Source organism: Suricata suricatta, chromosome 3 (genome assembly GCF_006229205.1).
Source record: "Suricata suricatta isolate VVHF042 chromosome 3, meerkat_22Aug2017_6uvM2_HiC, whole genome shotgun sequence".
Taxonomy (NCBI): domain Eukaryota; kingdom Metazoa; phylum Chordata; class Mammalia; order Carnivora; family Herpestidae; genus Suricata; species Suricata suricatta.
The window spans coordinates 10,107,004-10,130,878 of NC_043702.1; the positions used below are offsets into that span (position 1 = coordinate 10,107,004).

The window sequence follows — 23,875 nt, forward strand, 5'->3', positions numbered from 1 at the left end:
TGAACTCTTGTAAAAAGAAAGTAGAGGTTTGATTCTTTCCTTTATTTTTGTATCACATTTTAAAACCTGATTATTTTTAAGTTGCTATTTTTTCAATTGAACTGGAGTTTAATAGAAAATTTGATCATTCTACCTATATCTCTAACCTATTGGATTGTGCTATTCAACATCCATTAGGGAGAAAATGCCTTGTGGAAAAATCAATTTAGATCTGTCACAAAGATACCATGAATCTCATCTGAATTTTGTATGTGAGTCACCTACCGAAGTTTTTCCTGCAAAATGAAATTTATCAACACAATGACAATGTATTTTTATAATGAATTTATTAATAAATTTATAAAAATTTAAGATTCAGTGTTTATCAATAAACTCATATATTGTGTTTTCTCCCACTGGGCATTGTGATATATTGTGTGGAATAGAGGTAAACTTGCTTTAAAGTATGCCTGCTTCTCAAGAAAGAGATTGTGTTCTCTCTCTCTCTCTATATATATATATATGGAGACCATATTTTTCAAATCTAAAATCAAGACACTTGGCCTTGCCAAGTATGTGTTTTTGAAGTTTCACTCATAGGTCTAACAGGAGAAACCTAATAAGGGAAGAAAAGAAACCCAGTCAATCTCATTCATGATCACAGAGAAGAAGTTCCCAACCAAAATATTAGCGACATATAAAAAGGGTAATACATTGTCATCAACTTGAGTCGATCTCTGGAATTCAAGATTGATTTAATATTACAAATCAGTTATAATTCATCAAATTAATAATCTAAAGGAAGAAAGCAGTATACTTTTATCAGTAAATGTAAAAAGACACTTGATAAAATGCAACATTCTTTTATGTTAATAAAATAAAAACACTAGAAAAATATAAAGAGACAAGAACTTCCTTAATAAAAACTTAGAGCAAACATAATATTAGTGGTGTAATTTTAAGGATTTTTGCATTACTCTATCCAACATTTCACTACAGATCTTAGCCAAGGCAGGAAGGTAACAATGAGAAACAAACAAATAAATCAATCAAGCGTATGGCAAACAAGAAACCCAAACTCTTAGAATTTGTGGTTTATTTGATTGTGTGCACAGAAAATTAAAAAAAAAGCCTGCAGATAAATTTACCAGAATGAATCAATGAGTTTAGCATGTTTGATGGATATAAATCAAAGCACACACCTAAAGTACATTTTTTCATATGGCCCACAAACAAAAAGTGAAATTAAAACAGGAAATGTATGTGCTATCAATAAATATGAATTTTAGGACTAAATCTAAAGAAAGCCTACAAGACCTTTCCAGAGAAAATTATAACGCTTAGTGAATGACATAGATCAGAGGTCTTCTTGTATGACCTCGGTGTCGCCTACCTCAGCCCCCCATACCAGAGATCTCCTGCTTTGATAGCTCTGGTGTTTCACTGCCATGGTCTCCTCAAGCATCTTTATCCACACAGTAAAAATGTCTTGAAGTCCAATCATGTACCTGTAATTATCAGTCATAGAGTTGCAAAGATAATTTCACGGCATTTGCTCCTACATATCTGTATTTTGAGATTTGAAGTAATACATTAGGACTAGAGCGTACCTACAAGTAGAATGGTATAAAAACTTAATTACAAGGCATTCAATTTCCATAAAAATCTGTTGCCTTGTTTTTCTCTAAATATTAATTCTTTTTAAGTTTATTGCAGAGTGTGACATGGGGCTCCATCCTACAAATGATGAGATCATGACCGGAGCTGAAATCAAGAGTTGGTTGCTTTACCAACTGAGCCACCCAGGTGCCCCAATATTAATCTTAATATTAAAATGTTAAACTTGAGAAGCATAAAGTGCTCCTCCCCTATATGTACCTGTACACTAGGTTGGAAGGCTCTGAAATTCTTATCTACAAGACTTCAATGACCTTTTGATGCATCAAAGATGTGAAGCCCAATCACAGACACAAATCAAGAACATTACACCAGGTAGAGGCTGTCTGAAAACATGCAATCTTTGAAAGCTTTTCAGAGTTGTTTTTTTTTTCTTAATTGTTACAACCTCATCATCTGGCTACTTTTTTTCGTTTATTAAAGACAACCTGCTTGAGAGGCGCCTGGGTGGCTCAGTTGGTTAAGCATCTGGCTTTGGCTCAGGTCATGATCTCATGGTTCGTGGGTTCAAGCCCCGTGTTGGGCTCTGTGCTGACAGCTAGCTCAGAGCCTGGAGCCTGTTTCAGATTCTGTGTCTCCCTCTCTCTCTGACCCTCCCCTGCTTGTGCTGTCTCTCAAAAATAAATAAAAAATAGGAAAAAAAAAAGACAGCCTTCTTGAATGTGTCTTTTTCCTTGAATGATACTAAAACTTCTGTTTTGTTTTGTTTTCTCCACCCTTTTCCTCTCCTGCCTCCTCTCCAAATCTGCTGGTGTTTATAACTCCTTTATTGTGGGTCTGGTCCTCTCCATCAGCCATGTGGGTAGTTGAACCAAACTCACCTACCAACCTCTCCGCTGCGTTGTCTACCAAGAGACACTCCCAGGAATCCAGGTTGGTTGTGGGGTGTGGGGTCCAGGGGATGCACACAGCCACATCATAATCAGGGCCTCCTCATCCATTGCAGCATCCCAAGGGCCCCCTGAGTCCCAGCTCTCAGGTTTTGACCCTGACTTTGCAGGCTTTCTGGTTAACAGCACCACTTCAGCCAAGCTCCAACCTGCAGTGCACATTATCTCTTTCTTACCATCAAATTTTACCCTTTCTGTGTCCCATCCTTTTGGGGTCCTGCCCTGCTACCTCTTTTTATTTAAATGGCTCTGAGGTACTAGTAGGGACTCAAGATTAGACAGGTGACAGAATTTTTAGTTAGGCAGGGCTTTCCTCATCCCTGAAATCACAGCAGGAGGTGGTTTTTCTATTCCACTTTCATGGAGGCCTGGGGCTGGCAGTGTGTGGCTGAATCACTCCTCTTCCCTCAATAGGCACAGCCATTCAACCTGGTGCAGTGGCCAGAGACACCCACTCTTGTGAACCATTACCCCTTCTACGCAGTGTTTTCTCTGGGCTCAAAGTCCACCATAAAATGTAAGCATCCTAAAAAGAAAAAAAACAATTCTTAAGAAAGTTAGTTTGTGACCAAAGCCAAGTGGTACTATGTGAAGACAGCAGGGCACCTGGGAACAGGCACGGACCAGGGCTCTTGTTCATCTAGGTTTGGGTCTCAAATTGAGTCACTTAATTAACCGTGTAACTCTGAGCAAATTCTAAACTGCCGAGTCTCAGTCCAATGAATATGATAGGCTAATAGCACTTCCCTATTTTGATACTGTGAGGCTATGAAGTGATGAAAATAAAGCTCCTGTCGTAATGACTGGGGTAGAGTGAATGGCAACCAAGGGTACCTGTTAGTGTTGGCTGAGATTTTCTCCCTTCAGTAGCAAGAAGAGTAAATAGTATTGGTCCCATTTGACAGATGGAGAAACTGAGGCTCAGGGAGATTAACAAACTTTTGTAAGGTGAAATCAGTAAAAGTGACATCTGGGACCCAATTTTAAATCTTCTGACTTCTGCAACACAATAATAGTTTCACTATATCACATGACATAAGAAATTCTCCAGTTCTGACCTATTTATATTAACTGCTAGTCTTCTCATCTGGCATAATGTGTGGCTGTGTCACATCCTTTCATTTATTGTAGTGGCTTCAAATATTGCAATTATGATATAACATTAGTTTCATCTTGACCAAACTGTGACCGTTCCCTCATGGCTTCTATGAATTATTTCTAGCTCCCTGATAGTTTCCTAACATTGTATTTTAGGATTGTAGACTGTCCCAGACAAAAGCATGAAGTTAGAACTACGAGATTGTCTTTACTTTTATCTGACGATTAAAGACAAATCACTAAGATTCTAGGTGGTACCATTTATCAACTCTACCCTATTTACCGAGCACTGACTAATTGTCAGGCCCTGTGCTGAGCATTTTCTGAGGTTCAATAGTGACTCAGATGTTCTTTTTCACCTCAAGAACTAAATAACAAATCTGGAAAGAGACTCCAGCAACTTTAACTGAACACCAGCTAGACTGTAAAACCTCTTTTTACTCAATATAAAATATAGATATGCCTTAAAATGGAAACAGACACATATTAATGCTGAGAAGTAAACATCTGTTTACTGCATTGTGATTTCCACAGATATGGCATCATGAAAAAAATCAGTAAAGATTCCTGCATTTACGGAGTTTATTGCCTGTGGGGGGGTGGGGTGGCAGGAAGGAAAGACATGTGATAATTAATAATAATAATTATTACTATGTAATAAACATGATAAATAATAAATAGTAAATAAGTACATTCTGTGGGATATTAGAAGATGATACTGATACTGAGAAAAATAGAGCCAGATAGGAAAGATCAAGAAGCCAGGCATAGGGACGTCTTGTAAATAGAATGGCCAGGGGAAGCCTCATCCAGAAGGGGCCTTTGAGAAAGAGCTAAAGGAGGTGATAAAGTAAGGTGTGCAGGTCTCTGAGCAAAGAGCCTGGTCCCCAGGCTAGGGAAGCCACTAAGACAGTAGTACAAGTGGAGAGAGAAAGAGAGAGAGACAGAGAGAGAGAGAGACAGAGAGAGAGAGAGACAGAGAGAGACAGAGACAGAGAGAGAGAGAGAGAGAGGACATAAGGTCCCAGAAATGACATGGAGTCCAGGCGTTAGGGTCCTACAATAAAATTTTGTGTTTAACTGTATTCATTTAACAGAAGAGCATTTCCCATGTCACTTTTTCTTGGCGGGGGGAGCTGGAGAAGGGACATTATGTTAATGTCTGCATGCTAAATCCATCAGTGTATCTACTGGTGAATGTATTATTTATTTTCAGCTTTTTCTATTAATAATACTGAGTTGAATATTCAGTACATACTTTATTTTGGTGTCTGTCTTCTAGAATAGACTCCTGTAAAGGGCATTCCTGGATGACAGACATGAATGGATAAGAATCCTGAAAAGCAGGCCTAGATGTAAATTTATACTCCCAGAAACAACATGTATTGTATCACACGTTGTTTTAACCAACAGAATAATACATCAGTGTTCTTAATTTAAGAGATCAACAAAATTCTTCCATTCACTTACTTATCCACAAACATCTCTTAAAATCTGTACTTCACACAACAATCACTAGACACACCAGAATGGTACATGTCAATGTTTTTTACATACACTTGATTTTCTTATCTCCCCTATTTCTTTTTTTTTAAATAGTTTATTGTCAAATTGGTTTCCATACAACACCCAGTGCTCTTCCCCACAAGTGCCCTCCTCCATCACCACCACCTCTTTTCTCCCCTCCCCCTTCCCCTTCAACCCTCAGTTCGTTTTCAGTATTCAATAGTCTCTCAGGTTTTGCGTCCCTCTCTCTCCCCAACTCTCTTTCCCTCTTCCCCTCTCCCTGGTCCTCCATTAGGTTTCTCCTGTTCCCTGTTAGACCTATGAGTGCAAACATATGGTATCTGTCCTTCTCTGCCTGACGTATTTTGCTTAGCATGACACCCTCGAGGTCCATCCACTTTCCTACAAATGGCCATATTTCTTATCTCCCCTATTTCACCCCCTTTTACTTCATTATACCATTTTCATATTATTGATTTTATTTTATTTATTTTTATTTGAGAGAGAGAGAGAGAGCATGGAGGAGGAGGCAGAGGGAGAGAGAGAGAATCTTAAGCAGGCTCCATGCTTAGCATGACCCTGGGATCATATCCTGAGCCTAAATCAAGAGTCAGTCTGTAACTGACTGAGCCACCCAGGTGCCCTAGAAAAACAGATTTTAAATATAAATGACCAGCATGCTTGGTTCAAGTCAGGATCCCACCCCTCTAGCACTGGTTCCTTCATTCATATTCATGATGTGATGTTTGTGAACTGAAGCAGGGGCCCCACAGAGGCCAAACCCCCAGTATCTCCAGAAGAAAGGGTTTCCCAAGCAAATTAAGAGGGCAAACAGAAACACAGAAGGAAAGTCTATAAAATACCTTAGAAAAAGTAATCTGATGCCTTTATGAAGCTAATCTTGTTAATCTGTTTTAGCTAAAGTATCATTTTAGGAATACAGATACTTTTCTCTAGAAACACTTTCAATTCAGATTTTCACCAATGTCAGACTTATCTTCTGGGAGCTTTATAGCTTTGCTTCAATTGCCTGGATATTTTCCCATGTTGATAGATCTAAAATTGCCTGAGTGAGTCACATCTTTTTGTATCATGGACTAATTGAATGAATTCTGTGTTTTCTTGTTTTTTTTTTTTAAAGCCTTAATTATTCTTCACTTTATAATCGTATGATAATAGTCAAGAGTCAGCCTAAGCATGGAAATCTTTTAGTATATATTTTCAAAACCCAGGTCTGAAAGCAGAAAAGAGAAATGTCACTGTAACAAGTATTGATGTATTTAGTCAAAAGTTCTGCATATGTTTATATTTAACTTAATATCAAAAATGTGCTGAAAATCCAACAGGGAGACTCTTAAGAGTAAAAAACTTACAGGGATTAATATGATATCATTTCTCAACTTAATATTGAGTGCTCAATATCACACGGACACTGCATTGCTGGTCCACGAAAATAACCCCATTTAGCCACTGGGACAGTTCTGTGACAAAGCTTCTACTCTACTCTGCATTTTACAGATGAGAAAACCAAGTCTTAGAGAGGTTTCAGTAATGTGTCCAATTCCATCCAGCTAGTAGGTGGCAGAGTAGAAACCTGAACCTGGGTTTTTCAAATGCCAAAGCACTGGGCTGTGGCTGCATTAGGACTCATTTAGCTGTCATGGTCATAGAGGCAGATGATTTGATGGAATATCAACAATCACAGGGGAAAAGAAATGGTTTGGTGCTGAGAGAAGTAGGTCAAATCTCAGATCAGTTATTGATAGCAGTATAACCTTGGATTATATTATATTAAATTGTGTTATGTTCTAGATGAGATGATTTCTCATCTATAAAAGGGGTGTAATTAAAAGATTATGTAAAATACTTCTTAGAGTTCTAAGCACTCACCATGCAGTAAATGATGGTAATTTTTGTTACAAGTAACAGAGAAGATTTTATAACAGCAAATGTCCAGGTGGTTTGGTGGAGGAACAGAAATACTGGGAGCTGAGGTGGTTACTTTCACGTGTATTCTGGATGAACTTGAACTAGAGCCTAGATGCGGCTGAATGCAGCAGCATGTGTTCTGACCACCCAAACACTTGCACACCTAAGATGCTTTTTTAGAAGCGAAGCACTTAGCAATAAATACTTCAATAGGAAGCATCTTACAGTCTTCGCATATAAATACATATTTCTGAGACACTAGCTCAGCAGCTGTGATGCGCTCTTTTTGCCTTGCATTAAGATAGTCTATTAGCAAACGCCACTTGCAGGATATATTGTTATGCCCAGATTACAGTGTCCCCAAAAACCAAGACCACCAGAGAGTCCGTGTCACATATGCAGAAGCAAAGGGCATTTATTCGGGCTTAAGCTCGGTCTCTCAGACCTCACCAATGCAGTGGATCCGTGCTGAGAGCCCCGATCATCAGTCAGGCAGGGTTTTTATTACAGCTGGGGGCAAGGGATGGGGTGAAAGGTGGGGTGAAGGGCAGGGATTATAAGATGATTGGGTGACGCATCGGGAGGGGTTGGCGCGGGCGGAGGGTGATTGACTAATTTATAACTAAGCGGGCCTGAAAAGTAGCGGGAATGTCAGGTAGCTTTCTGGCATTTTATGATTGGCCCCGGGCTAGGGGTGGTGCTCTCTGGGGCAATAGGTGGGTGTGGGTTGTTTCTACTTTCTGCCGCTGCTGAGTCACTCCTGGGGATACAGAAACTTAGGCCTTCTAGTTTCTGAGGCTTATTTGAAGCCTGTCATGGCGTCAGTTTGGCTCTTCAATATGTCTTGAAACTTTGCTGATAGCACTCATTAGCAAAAGGAAAAAAAAAAAAAGGAGCTAAGCTATCAGGCTGTCTCATTTGATTCTCTTTTCTGAACAAGAAGATATAATTTTAAAATGATTTATTGGGGTCTTGGTGAAGCTTGAGATTGTGAAACAGCTTTTTCAGGCCGAAGATAATAAACCCTACAGTATGATTAAGTTCATGAGCACATGATTTGCTATCACCTCTTTTCTTCAAGGTAAATATGAATTTGCAAGGCACAATATTTGACACCCAGGAAATGGTGTGTGTGTGTGTGTGTGTGTGTGTGTGTGTGTGTGTGTGTGTGTATACTGGTAATTATATATATATATGTGTATATATATATATATGTATATATATATACCAGTAACACTGTATTCCATACTATATCCTTTTTCTTTTTTTTAATTTTTTTAACATTTACTTATTTTTGAGAGACAAAGCATGAGAGGGAGAGGGGCAGCAAGAGAAGGACACAGAATCTGAAACAGCCTCCAGGCTCTGAGCTGTCAGCACAGAGCCCCACACGGGGCTCGAACCCATGAACTGTGAGATCATGACCTGAGCAGAAGTCAGACACTCAACTGACTTAGCCACCCAGGCCCCCCTATCCCTTTTCTTATATAAAGAAGTTTACTCTCTGATTGTCTCTTCTACTATAATCTGCTAGTTCTGCATAGTCTCTACATATGAGGAGGTTGATCTTTCATTGGGCATATCTGATAGATTTGAGGATTGAATGAAAAAGTCTCTATTGCATACTTCTCAGTATAATCTTTCAAGATAAAAGGTTTCATCCCAACTAGTACTGAAAAATAGAGAACTTACTAACCACTGGTGTTTAGAAATTGTATCCTAAATGAATTAACTATGCTATCATCATGAGTGTATCTTTTTTGGTTTTGTTTTTAAGTTTATTTATTTATTTTGAAAGAGAGAGAGAGAGAGAGGGACAGAATCCCAAGCAGGTTTTGTGCTATCAGTGTGAAGCCCGGTGTGGGGCTTGATCTGACAAACTGCAAGATCTTAACCTGAGCCAAATTCAAGAGTTGACATTTAACCAACTGAGCCACCCAGGTGCCCCTGTTTTCGTTTTTTTTAATAATCAGGATTAGATTAGAGTATTACTAATTTGAAACCACTATTTCTGCTAAGAATGTGCTACTTGTTTTATAGTTAATAATGAATGTCCTGTTTTTATTCTGCTTACTACCATTTATTAGTACCCAAACGTAGGTCTGCAACAACATTTTGACTGAACTGAGGGCAAAAATGATAGTGAAGTATGTCAACTATCTGTTCCTAAAAAGAAGTATTCTTCATTCTTAGATAATCTACCAAAGTTTTTTTGTTACATTGTTAAAATATTTTTTATTTGAAGAATTACGGTCAGAGCAGAGGCAGGAATTTTTTTTTTAATTTTCTTATCTGGAAAAATAAAAGAAGGGCCACTTTATAATTTTATTGCTCTTTTTACTGTTATGTCACTGGTCCAGGGTATGGGAAGGTCTGAAATTCACCATTCTACAGTTACTCAGTTGTTTTTTAATATTGAAACAGGACATAGAACAGTGTTTCTAAATATTTTCAACATTTAGATAGTTATTCCCTCTGCTAAGATTATAGAATTAATGAACACTTGGTTGGTCTTTCAGCCACTAATGAACTGGTAACATATTTAATTTGTATGAATGAAATGATAAGAAAATCATGTTCTGGTGTCTCCAACACCAGAAAACAAAAACATGGGTCTAGAAGCAAAAGAAAAATGAACAAAAGAAAGAAAAACGAACCTTCCTACGTAGGCAATAAAACCAGAGAAAGAGTGGAAGAATACAGAGTAAGAATACACTTTGTAAACAAAGACTTTTGGACCAAACACTTACTAAAAATGCAAGGCAGATTTTATTTGAGCTACTGCAGTTGGGGAGAAAGACATGAATACAGAACTAAGCTTAACTCCAAATGAAACAGGGACAAATAGGGATTTATAACCAAGGGGCAGAGTAAGGAAGTCAGTAATAGAAAATTACTAAATTTAGATATGGAAGGGAGGGGGATCCTTACTAAAATGACCTAACAGTATTCTTGCCAAAGGCCAACCAAAGGCATAACTATCAAGGCTGAGGGATGAGGAAAAATGTCAAGGGTGGAGGGATTTCCACGAAACTGACTTAGCAGGATTCCTTGCTAAGACTGCACTCAATGGGCCAGGGGTAGGGCTGCAGGTCAAGGTCAAGATCTAGTTGACAAGAAGGCTCAGAGTAGCCTAATTAAAGTTTGGTCAGCAAGAGAGCCCTTGTTAATAGATTGGCCAGAAGATGAAGGTAAGAGAAACTAACATATCATGTGGTTTTTAAAACAAATCAGTTTTTGAAAGACTTACCTAAACCTCTGACCATCATGTAAAACTTTATCTCTTTGGCTAAAAGTAAAATAAGGACACTCACTCCAGCACACTTTCATTTTGAACCACGTGCTGGTGTATTTTTTAAGTCTTATGAATTCTTAGTTGTAGTATGTTTTTAAATTGATTTTAATGAGACCAACCAAATCCTTTCTAAACATCTCCTCTGATGAATGCCAGCTTTTATGGTTTTTTTTTCCAGGGTCGAGATTAAAGGGTTTAGTATAAAGCTCAAGAGTAAATATCCTTAATAGGGTAGAGACAATCAAAGGAACGGTAATTATTACTACATGTTACTGAAAACATTCTGTATGTGGGGAGGAGATAAGAACAAATCTTACCATTTAGAATCTGCTAAATTTATTTTAACTCTACACTGTGTTTACTTGACATTTGAGCAACAATAGCAGCGGGATCCCTCTTCATTAGAACTATCTTGGGAAATTCTTTAAATGATCCCCTCAGAAGCGGCTTATCCCACCATCTGTCCCCACCACAGAAAATTTAGCATTGGATTCGGATACTCTTTTGTGCATAATCTTTTGATGTCAAGCAGGAAGCTCAGAAAGGTCAGAGCAGATACCATGAATAAGTACTAATTCAGCATCCACCACTGCCTGGCACTGTTCTAGGTCCTAATGGGTCTCTGTTCTTTCAGTATTTACAACCTAAGTGGGGAGACAGACGAACATCACAAAAATAGATGCCATTTGATGAGCCTGGTAGCAAGACATGGTGGGGGTGCTCTTGGAACACAGAAGAAAAGTGTCTGTCCCACTTCTTGGGTCAGGGTATGGGTGGGACTATGGCGAGAGTGTTTGTGTGTGCATGAGGCATTGGAGGTATGTTGGTAGAGGGATTGGGGTGCAAGAGGTGATTTATAAAAAAGACCCAAAGGATAGAGTGGGTATTATTCAGGAGGAAGGAGGGCGCCTGGGAAGGGTGTGCATTATGTGCAAGGATTCAAGGGGAAAAGGGAATAGATATGTAATTTAATATGTCAGATAAATGCTTCTCAAACTTTAATGGGCATATGAATCACCCAAGTTTAATGTTAAAATGCAGATTCTGATTCAGTTTTTCTAGGGAGGGACTTGCATTCCTGGGTATCTAATAAGCTCCTAAGCGATTTCAGACCTACTGATTCACAGACCAAACTGTGAATAGCGACATATAGACAACTTGATTTCCAGTAACGGGACACTTCTCTCTCTCTCTGGAGAAATAACCGAATATTCCCTAAGCCATTCTCACTCCTGATGATGACCTCCTCAGTCACACTGCATCAATCCTTACTGACTGCACTGTGGTGGCGACTCAGCACTTCATTCATCTATGACATTTACTGTAAGGGAGCCTACTTCTCTTCCCATAATATTAAAAAAATTTTTTTTTATGTCTTTATTTTATTGTGAGAGACAGAGACAGAGAGTGAGCGGGGGAGAGCCAGAGACAGAGGGAGACACAGAATCCGAAGCAGGCTCCAGGCTCTGAGCTGTCAGCACAGAGCCCGACTCAGGGCTCGAACACACTGACCCTGAGATCATGACCTGAGCTGAAGTCAGATGTTCAACTGACTGAGCCACCCAGGCGGCCCTCCATATTTTTAAAGTCATTGCTCCCAATTCTGCTTTTGTACCTTGTTTTCCATCTTGATCTACTTCCTCATTGAAACACATTTAGCAGTTTCAGTGTGAGACCAGCCCGAAAGGATGTGCTTAATAAATATTGTCAATATTTGTCAAAATCAGAGAAAATGTCCCAGGGAAGACCTTGTATCCTTCCCCATCAGGAGCCACTTATAAGGCTGTCCTGTATCTTGACAGTCATTCTTTTAATGTCAGCTTGAACTCGTTTTAATAAATGCATGAGTTTCATGTTGCTCTCTCTGCCTCACCCCTTAGCAGCCAATGATCTGCTTCTCTGCTTCTCTGGAGATCCAGGGACGACATCTTCACAAATACTCTCAAAATCCCATCTCCCTCCCAAAGGCATGGAAGCAGATTGGTCTGCGTGTAACATCACTTACTGGGAATTCACACCCACATCACGTGGTTTAAAAGAGAAGTCTCTCTACGTATAGTTTTGTACGTGAGGCGTCATCAAATTGATTTATAATGTGTTCCTGGGGACTATAAGATGCATTCACTTTGAATATTGGTACAGTGGAACTGTGTCACGGTCTTCAGGTAATGCATAGATTTTACTCCCACTAATGGGAGACTAATGCCCTGTTTAATTTTCAAAATAACAAATAAACATATATATACACACATACATATATATTTAAAATACATTTCTTTATCCGTGTTATGCAGACTTAGCATTGGAACAGATGGAGTAAAATCTTACAGGCAATCAACACTTTCAAAGTCCTTCCATACCTTCCATCCCTTCATTTCCAACTGGGATCTCACAGTAATCTTAAAGGGAGACAGGTTTTCTTACCATGATATATGTGGGTAGACTTGTCATTTTTGTTTTTCCTCTAGACTAACTCAGGAGTTCTTAAACGTTTTTATGCATAAAAATTACTATGTGCCTTGCCTTGGTGGCTCAGTAGGTGAAACGTCCAACTTTGGCTCAGGTCATGTACTTGTGGTTTGTGGGTTCGAGCCCTGTGTCAGGCTGTGCGCTGACAACTCCAAGCATGGAGCCTGCTTCTGGTTCTGTGTGCGTGCGCGCGTGCCCCTCCTCCACTCACTCTCTGTCTCTGTCTCTCAAAAATAAATAAACATTAATTTTTTCAATTAATATGCACCTTGTACTTGCAGGCATATTCGACATGCTGTGTGGGGAAACAAGGAATTTCCATGCGTGATCTTTTTTTCCTATTAAGCCTTACTTTGGACCTAACTAACTCTCGGCAAGTTTGATGTCATTCCCCTCCAGAGCAATCAGAGATTGGTGAAGCTCTTTTTCTACCCTGTTTTTTATCCGATCCGTGTCAACCTTACTTCTCAGCCTGATACACCTAAGGGTAACCCATTAAAGAGAAATAGGAGATGCCCTCACATTGGAAAATGTGATTTCCTTGACTCATGAGCTATTACAGATCAAAATTAGCTAGGTCTATGGGCTTAACTTCCACATAGAAGTGGTTTTGGAACCTAACAATGATAAATATTTGGCATTTGGATAAAATTCGAACTGTTCTATGGCCAGGAAAGCATTCAGAAGGGCATCTACAGCCAACTGTGAGGCACGGTCACACTTAAATGACAGCTAAAAAGTTATAGCCCCCTGCCCCCCCCCCCCCCCCCCGTTGTGAGAAACCTGTAAAAATAGGGCTGAGAGCTTGGACTCTCCATGATTTCTTACAAGTGATTTCCAGAGCTAGAAAAGACCACAGACTTCACTCCCAATAGTTACTTATAAATGAAGGGACAGACCCAGCTAAGCAAGGCAGCAGAGTCCCTAAGGATATGGAGTCACTCACCACCCTCCTTTCTTCCTTCCACTGTCTTTTCCCAGTGAGGAAAGGTAACATGAGTGCTATCTTTTCCTTTAAATTAAGTTCATTCTAGTCCTCAAGATGGCAATTACACAGAAAGTAATGAGTGAGGATTTAAAACAAAACAGATTTTTCTTGAATTATTCTATGTAATTTTTACCTAAGCCTATGATCCATTATATACACCATCAACAGTCATTTAAAAAAATGAGCCATTTGTATCAATTTACGGGAAATGCTAATAGACTATGCTTATGTATTTCTGGCTTATGTTTAATTGTAATGTAATGAAAATGGACTAATGTAGCACTTGAATCTGAGGGTTATATATTAGTTAGAAATGCATTGTTTAACTGATCTTCTATTTGGTGCTCCTTTAGGAGAAAATTTTTAAATGTTGGCCTGATAATTACATAAAGAATTATTGGATCATATTGCAAAAAATGTATTTTGATGAATTGTACATATTCTGTGTGGTCAAGAACAACAAAAAATAAAATGTGTAGACTTCAGATACCCATGGATCCAGAGGGCTTTTTGTATTTAAATTAGGTTGAATTTAAAATTTCCTTGAGTATCATAAAAACCAGGATTGGTAATAATTTCAATCAGACATAGGGGGAGGAAGAGAAGAGTCTAGAATTCTAGAGGCAAAGAAGTTAACACCCCAACCACAGAGATGCAAAGAGATTATTTCATTTTCTTTTCTTTTTAAATATTTATTTATTTTTGAGAGAGATAAAGAGAGAGACAGAGTGAGAGCAGGGGAAGAGCAGAGAGAGAGGGAGACACAGAATCAGAAGCAGGCTCCAGGCTCTGAGCTGTCAGCACAGAGCTCAACACGGGACTCAAACTCAGAAAACCGTGAAATTATGACCTGAGCCAAGTTGGACATTTAACCAACTGAGCCACCCAGGTGCCCCTGATGTGCGTTTTCTAAAGCCCACGTTCTTTTTGTGGTCCTGCCCTGTCTCCTGATTAAAATTATATTTTGTCATTCATTTTAAGAAATAAGATGAGTGTTTTTGAATTTTGAATTCTGAGCAGAATTCAAAGCATTATCTGGGTATTTTTTTTTTTAAATTTTTTTATGTTTATTTGTAATTGATACAGATACAGAGCATGAGTGGGGGAGGGGCAGAGAGACAGGGAGACACAGAATCTGAAACAGGCTCCAGGCTCTGAGCTGTCAGCACAGAGCCCAACACGGGGCTTGAACCCACAAACCATGAGATCATGACCTGGGCCGAAGTCGGGATCTTAACCGACTGAGCCACCTAAGCGCGCCAATCTGGATTTTAAAACTGCTTGCTCAAGAAAAGCTAACGGTGCTGGAAGTCAGGCAGATGCACTATGACCTTGGAGGCACTGGGAGTTACTGGATTGCAGGTTGCTGTGCCCAATAGACTAGCTCGCAGCGGCTCCACCAACTGCAGGAGTGAAGCCCGCAAAGCGATGTCAGGGTCAGCAGCATTTGCAATGCTGAGCTCCGCCCGAAAGATGAGTTTTGTTAAGCCTTATTGTGTGTCTTCTGTTCTGAATCTGGAGGAGACTCACTGGGATGTGTTCTCTTTTGTGTTTTGGGGCACACACAGCAACTCGGAGTCGCCACTGATGTGCGAGGTTTCCGCGCCACAGCAGGGCAGCGCCAGCGGAGGCTGGAGAGGCGGCCTGGGGAGTTCCATCACAGCGTGTAAGAAGGTAACCTTGCCTGGCACGTGTCCCCAGTTGAACTTGAGCGCTAGTGTAGTTTGACTTTCCAAGTACTTTTTTCTAAAGCAGAGAAAAACAGCAAAAACGAACAAGAGAGCGGCCCACAGTTTGCTTGCCTGGATAACCTCTAATGCTGTTAAAAACATAATTCGTAAAAAAGACCAGAAAACTCAAACAGTTCAGAAAAGTGTGACTTGAATATTCTAAGCCTCGATGCCATTCCACCAAAGCCTCGGCCTCTTCTCAGTGCCTTTCCCAAACCAGGCCATGGGTAACAGCTTCTTGGATGTCCTTCCAGAAGACTCCTCCCAGGTTCTGAGTGGCTCACCTCTTAGATGGAGCACCTAAGTCTGTATCTAAGAAACATTCTGGCTGTTCTCCTTTTGATATTTTCTGGAAGAGAAGGCAGCGGTGCTTGGCTTATTTTATTAGGAGAAACAGAAATGCGTTTCCTAGAATACAGACTCCAGACCTAATAAACAAATCTTGCTTTAAGCACATTTGCTGGAAGTTGTCATTTGAATAACATAAATTTGTCTACTTCATTTTTCCAGCCAACACAACTTAAGGCCTGGAAACTTAAAGCAAAATGCCCAGGTTCCCATCTAAAGCTTTTGTCACAATGTAATGCAGAATTCCAAAGAAGGATGTATGTGTTTCTCCTCATCCAGACATAGAGGATGTCACACTAGATTATTTCATTAATTGTTTTTTTAAAGTTAAATTATTGGGGTATCAGGTGGCTCTGTCGGTTGTGTCTGACTCTTGATTTTGGCTCAGGTCATGATCTCAGGGTCCTGAGATCAAGCGCCCCATCAGGCTCATTGCTGAGTGTGGAGCCTGCTTATGATTCTCTCTGTCCCTCTCTCTCTGCCCCTCCACTTCTCATTCTCTCTCCTTCTCTCAAAAAAAAAAAGTTAAATCCTAAAAAACACTTTTAAGTACAAATCAAGACAAATTCTATTACTAAACATATTATATAGAATATATATTATTTATGCATGCATATATACATATTGATTTATTGATTACTATACCCAGGTAAACAATCTTATTTATTCTCTGCTTGTGTGGGGTGTTTGTATTGTTTTCAAGTAACAAAAAATGATGCATATCTATGTTAGAGAACATATATTGATCATAGCAATGTAGCATTAAACATAATTTTATGAAAGTATTTGCATGCAAACATCCATAACCAAATATAAAAATAAATTGGTTTAATTAGCTAAAGACTCTAATTATCATGTGTATGATCTATTATTCTTTTTCTTCTTATACAATTCTTATAGAAGAGTCAGTACTATAAATTTTCATTTTAATGCAGAAAACTGAGACACTATCATTGAAAATGACTTTGAGTTACTTCTAAGAGAGCTAAACTCTAGGTCTTCAAGCCCTGGGTATGTTCTATTCAACTCTGTAAAATTATAGTCTTCACCAGATGCTATCCATTTCCCAAGGCTAAATGATTTTTCATTTATTCTAATTTTTAAATAACTCTATTTCTATTGATGAGCATCCATGTGGTATTTAAATTAAGGATTGAAAGCAGTTTGCCTGAGTTTGACACTCAGTTCAGCCATTACGAGTTGTGTTATCTTGAGCAAATTGCCTGAGCCCGTCATGCCTCAATTTGCTCATCAGATAAAAGGTGACAGGCGAGCATCGGTGAGTAAATAGACGTGAAATGTTTAGAACGCTCTCTGGCATCTCGGTAAGCACTCGAGAGAAAGACTATTTATGAGTAACATTACTCTACAGAATAATTTCTCAATAAGTACGTGGTGCCAGAAAATAATTTAATGCACACATTACCATGTGGAGAGAGTTGTGCCATGTGCCTTGTGATTTGTTATCTCAGTTACACTTGTTTTCTGGGAAAAGAGGTCATTACATTCATTTTTTATAGATAGTGTCTGGAAGGTACTGAATAGAGCTTTGTGGAACTGAATGTCAGCTCAAAAAATTAAGACCCAAATTCAATCACTTATTCTACGTTTATATGTGTATATATAATATATGTAATATATCACATATATTACATATATGTACAAATAGAATTTAAAGGTTTTTTTAATGTTTATTTTTGAGAGGGAGAGAGAGTGCCAGCAGCGAGGGACAGAGAGAGAGGGAGAGAGAATCCTAACCAGGCTCTACACTGTAAGTGCTGAGCCTGACAGAGGGCTCCGACTCACGACTGTGAGAGCATGACCTGAGCCAAAATCAACAGTTGGGTGCTTAACCTACTGAACCACCCAGGCACCCCAAGAATTTAAAGTTTTAAATATAATCCTATGCATTCCACAACCATCTCTAGAACTATATGAAACCATATGAAATTTCCTTTACTACAGATTAAAATTTTTCTTTATTACAGATTAAAAATTTTATTAAAGAATAAAAATCTTTATTACAGATAAAAAATTATTATTATTACAGTTTGGGAGACAATATTAATTTCTCAATTGAAAAATCAAGTGGTAAGTAATTCATAAGTTAAATAACTATGTAAGGCAACTACACAGTTTATAGCTAAGAACAGAGACTCTGGACCTACAAAAGACAATAATCTTCAGAAAGAGAATTAGATCTTAATTTAGACTTTGAAATATGATCAGGATTTGAATGAGTGAAGAGAATAGCCAAGCAAATTTAGGTAGGGTTGCTACATATTAATGCAGGAGAAGTCAACCCCTTTGTGTCCTGGAATGTTTTTCTAATGTTGTGATACATGCCTTTCATTTTAAATATTCTCTTAAGTTTACATAATAATTGCATTTAAAGGCAGTTTAAATAGCCAATATTCCACATGCTTTATACCATCTAGGCCCTAATTATTTCCCTTCCCTTCAAAGAGCAGCTCACTATTGTTTTCTATTTTTTATCTAGATTATAGGTCCTCAATAAAAGGACATTGAATATTGAATGATTTCCTGCTTTTATTTTATTATTATATATCACTGCAAGCTGATTTAGTTGATCATTGATCAATTTGGGAAAAAAAAAACGTGTTAATCACAGACAATGGGTCTACGTAAGTGAGAATCTATAAATGCATGTATGTCTGAAGAGACATAAAATACAAGGAGAGTGTTATCATGGAAATACCAAGGCTGTCCAACTGAATCACCACTGTTCACAGTCCGTCAGCCTTCAATAAGAGTACCACGGATAATTGAAATCTATTGGTAATTCCCCAAACTGATTTTAGGTAATAGCCTCATCTTCTTCCCCATCAAATCTTCTTATCAGAACTGACATATTGCTAAATTAACTGGTGGAAGAAATAAAACAAGGCTCCAGAAGATAATGCATTAGTTGGGCAATCAGCTTCAGAAAAATTGCAGATTGACTGAATCTCCTGAGTGTCACATCGAATCTCTAAGGGTTGCAGGAATCCTACCCATGTGCAATTGCTTCCATTCCTCTTTGCTGTTGAGGAAATAGAGTTGCTGGAAGCCACAGCTGTGGGAAAAAAAACGAGCATCAGAAAAATGATTTTGGTGGTCTTATTTGAAGGAGGAACTCCTTAAGGAGTTGCCTTTCCCCAGAGCTTACATGACGATACTGCCCAGTCATAGTTTGCATACATTATCCTCACATTAAAAGACCTCATTTTGTTCTCAGAAGTGCCCTGGGATGCACGAAAGTTACATGGTTATTCCAGCTTGAACTTCAGAAGGATCCTTTCTCTTTCTTCTCCCCTTCCTCTAAATGCTGGGAAAGTTACCAAATAAATTCTCACCAAGGTGTTAGTCATTGTGTAGGTTAATGCAGTTGTAACAAATAAAATCTGTTTTTTACTTAACTATGACTATAGCTGAACCAGTGCAATTGACCCCCTCCCTTAATTGGCACTGATAATCCAGCTTATTGAACTTGGACTTGACTTCAGAATTCTATTCATCTTGAAGCTCCAACCAGACACTACCAATCCATCCAAGTTGGAGTGTGAGATGGCCTCTCTGTCACCATAACTTACTGAACTCCAAACCCTGGGAAAGCATTAAAGTGTGCAGTGTGATACCCCAAAATAATGCCTTTAAAATGATGGCATTTCGGGGTGCCTGGGGGGGGCTCAGTTGGTCAGCATCTGACTTCAGCTCAGGTCATGATCTCACAGTTCATGAGTTCAAGCCCCGTGTCGGGCTCTGTGCTCACAGCTCTGAGCCTGGAGCCTGCTTTGGATTCTCTGTCTGCCCTTCCCAGGCTTGTGCTCTCTCTCTCTCACTCTCTGTCTCTGTCTCTTTCAAAAATAAATTTTTTTCAAAACTTTTTTTTCAAAAAAATGTTTTTAAATAAATAAAATAATGGAATTTCAAAATATTGCAGGAGCAAAATGAGAGACAAAGAGTAGCTGGTGGACAATGAACACTAGAGCCCTCGATGGTACCTCCTGAATCTTATCTCACACAGAACTTGCCCGATGTTCCCCGTTCTCATAGGACCAATCCTTGTTACAAGACAAATAAAATCATCATTAGACTGAATCATAGAGATGTCCATTAAGTTAGCTAAGTGGTTATCAATGTTACCGTTTTTAAAAAAAAATTTAATGTTTATTTAGTTTTGAGAGACAGAGACAGCATGAGTGGGGAGGGAAAGGAAAGAGGGAAACATAGACTCCAAAGCAGGCTCCAGGCTCTGAGCTGTCAGCACAGAGCCTGATGTGGGGCTTAAACCCACCAACAGTGAGATCATGACCTCAGCCAAAGTTGGACTCTTTACCGACTGAACCACCCAGGCGCCCCAGAATGTTATCCTTTGATACCTAATAGACACTAAGTGAAATGCCTTTATATTGTTTTTATAATAAATACAAATCCATTGTCTCTAGGAGGGAAGTAGGATCCCAAGTAACAAAGCTGGACTTGGAATCTAAAGATCTGAGTCAGATTCCAGATTTCCCTTCTACTGTGTAATCTTAGGTCAGTGACATAACTTCTCTGATTCAGATGTCCTGGGCTTGGTGTGACGTTTATATGCAAAAAAGGTTTTGTGTAAGTTCTTGGCGCACAAAGTTGATGGTCAGTCTCTATTAGTTGATTCCAAATAAATTGTCTTTCCACAAGGCAGAATTTATTTAAATAGAATTTAAAACCTAATCTGAGGTAGTATGCACTGTCCCCCCATTATGTCAAATTTCTGCTGGATTTTCTTCCACTTTGAAAGCCTTACACTCAATGTCACGTTTCCACAGTAGCTGGACATTTGCAATCCTGGCTTCACTTCCTGGACTGAAGATTTGCTCTTTGGGATAGAGTGGAATCAAGCCTCTTATGTAGGTTTCCTGCGATGAAAGAATTGTTGGGGAAAAATCAACACCCCAAGTATCCTTCTCCTTTTATGATATGTTAATTAAATCCACACGGAACGTAGACTAACCAAAGGCTACAAACGGAAAACACTTCAGGTTCCCAGAGGGAGAGGTGGATCTTCATATGATAACTGATCATGTCTTTGAAGCTTCAAGAGCATTTTCTGCTATGACAGGCCTCCTTGAAGCTGACTTAAATTTGTTGCCAATATGCTGTCAAAGCAGAGTAGAAATCTCTGAAGAGTTAATGGAATAGTTGTCCTGGGCCGTGTCATTTAATTCTGTAAAATACACTTCCATTGAAGCTCATCTCATTTTGATAGCATGTAATTAACAAAAGCAATTCATTAAATGGGTGCAGGCACAGGTTTGCAAATTGGGAGGCTTTCTCAGAATCGGATCTGTGTCGCCAAAGACATTTTTATTTGTGAGGATTGGATTGCTCTGGGCTGAAAGCCCCAGTGGTACTTCTGGGAAGCACAAGATAGAACACAGCTCTAATATTCTGTGCTTCTAGAAGCTGATTTCTTACAGGAAGGAAGGGTTTAAACATATAAATATGCAAATACAATGAAAAACAAAATCAGCATAATTGGGCATGTTGACCCTTCTGTGGAAGAAAGGTACTAGGCTTTCTGCCCTGAAGTACATAGTGCTCACAGCGTTTTAAATGCTTCTCATCAAGCAGCCTGGCAGTGGTCTTCAGACCCAGCTCTTTATACCAGAATGGCCTGTCTCAATTTTGTCGCCTGGCTTCGGTATCCTGTTTAATCACCGTTCTGCAGGAGCAATCAGAGCATTGAAGAAATAGGGGGATTTTAAAGAAAATAAATGCAGAGTTGTCTTACTAAAAGTGATATTGGAAGAAAGCTTCAGAACTTAATAGTTCTTTTTTTAAATTTTTTTTAATGTTTATTTACTTTTGAGAGACAGAGACACAGACAGAGTGTGAACAGGGGAGATGCAGAGAGAAAAGGAGACACAGAATCTGAAGCAGGCTCCAGGCTCTGAGCTGTCAGCACAGATGCCGATGCGGGGCTCGAACTCACAAACCGTGGGATCATGACCTGAGCCGAAGTCAGATGCTCAACCAACTGAACCACCCAGTGCCCCAGAACTTAAGGGTTCTAAAAAGAAATCCTTAGAGCAAAAAGAGACTGGAATCTTGATGCGCCCCAGGGGGCAGGGAGAGGGGAGGCAAAACCTGCATACAGAGAGAGAGAGACATGTGGGGAAGTCAAGATCAGGAGTGAAAGTTAAACAGACCCATGGTTGCTGTCCGTTTAAGCCGCAACATGGTGATATCATTGAGTTCACTGGGAAGAAGAGCTTGGAGACAAAGTAGCAAAAGAAGCCCATGCATTCAGCTTCACCCAGTTCCATCTACAGAGCCAGGCGCAAAGTTCCCCCGGGGAGGGGGGGGGGTCACTTCACTGAACACCTAAGGAAACTTCTGACCACAGTGACATCTCAGAGGCCACAGTTCACTGAGGCCAGAATACAGAAAATGAGGGCTCTGGTGGCACTAATTTCCTCTGCCTTCAGCAAAAGCAGGTCAGAATCCTGCATGTCCCTTGGTGCTAGAGGAGCCTGGTCCAGGCTGAGATGCAGAGATGTGGCTTCGGGCACGACTACATGGCACTTCATGCCTTTGGAAAATGTCAATTCAGTAATCCTAGGTGGAAGACTTCGTGTGAAACTCTCAGTTATGGCTTATGTTGCAGTTTGAAGGTGATTCAGCTTCCTATTCCCAAATCAGTGTGTTTGAAGACTTCTATTCAGATTCCGCACCCCCTTTCTCTGCCCCCCCATTGTTCCACGTGCTTACAATTCCAACATTGTAGTCTTATTCTGTCCTCTTCCGCTCCGTTCCTTGAGCATCCTTTTAGCTATGTGTGAAGAACTCCTGGAAGGGTCCTGCATTGCCTTTCTTTTCTTTTTTAAGCAAAAAGTAGGACTCTGAAAACCCAAAATAGCTTAGAACATTTTGTGGAATTGAGGGTGACGCTACATGATGGGAACCAGGGAAGTGATCTTTTTTTCCCCCTGAATTCTTGAAATTCCCCCAAACCTTTATATTATGTATTAAATATCTCTCTACAAAAATGGAAGCATCTGAAGTTTAAAAATAAAAAAAATCTAATCTGGCATAAAAAGTCTTTTCCTTTCTATATTTGGGTGTTTAAAAAAAGACCCACCATCCTCACTCCCTAACACTCACCTTAACACTTCCTCTCTTTGCTGTCAGTCTTCCAACTAAGCCATCCTCTTGACTTTGGAGTCTGGAATAGACACTGCATTCCCCTCCTCTCCCAGCCTTAACTGCTCCCCCTTTCCTGTGTCCTTACCAGGCTTGCCCTTCTGATTGAAACGCCCACTTGTCACTTCTGTCAGTGTCAGAGCAAGAAGGAAGGATATGGCTCAGACAAATTTGAACAGGCCCTTTGGCTCACGTATCCCTGAGAATGAGCCCCCCTCCCCCATTTGGGTGCTTGTATTTAGGAGGCCTTTTGAGAATTAGACCCACCCTGAAAGTCTCATGGAAGGGCTGTACAGGATGGAGAGCATCCAAAAAGCAGGTGTCCCTCCTAGCAAATTCCATGGCCATCTGCTTATGTATTAAAAGGTAGATGTTTGGGGCACCTGAGTGGCTCAGTCAGTTAAGCATCCGACTTCGGCTCAGGCCATGATCTCTTGGTGCGAGGGTTCGAGCCCCGTATTGGGCTCTGTGCTGACGGTTAGCTCAGAGCCTGGAGCCTGCTTCAGATTCTGTATCTCCCTCTCTCTCTGACCCTCCCCTGCTCGTGCTATCTCTCCCTATCTCTCAAAAATAAATAAAAAACATTAAAAACATTTAAGAAAAGTAGATGTCTTCAGTAGCTTCTTTCAAATAGGAGAAGACTCAAGAAATGAGAATTGTCCCTTTCGTATAATTGCCAAAGGCCAAAGGCATGCGTCAACCGTCACAAAATACATGGCCAGTGAATCCACTGTCCCTTTGACCAACAGCAAATTTTGCACTAACCACACTTTGCGAA

The 23,875-nt window shown here is 39.6% G+C and overlaps 1 protein-coding gene across 3 annotated transcripts in view; it reads left to right on the top strand.

The window, feature by feature from the left end:
- The window catches only part of SPHKAP (SPHK1 interactor, AKAP domain containing), a 157,602-nt gene that overhangs the window by 19,372 nt on the left and 114,355 nt on the right, over positions 1-23,875 (top strand). For all 3 annotated transcript variants that reach the window (XM_029933661.1, XM_029933663.1, XM_029933664.1), the window contains exon 2: positions 15,400-15,505. In XM_029933661.1, coding sequence (XP_029789521.1) covers positions 15,400-15,505 — 106 coding nt within the window. The remainder of the gene's footprint in view (positions 1-15,399; positions 15,506-23,875) is intronic.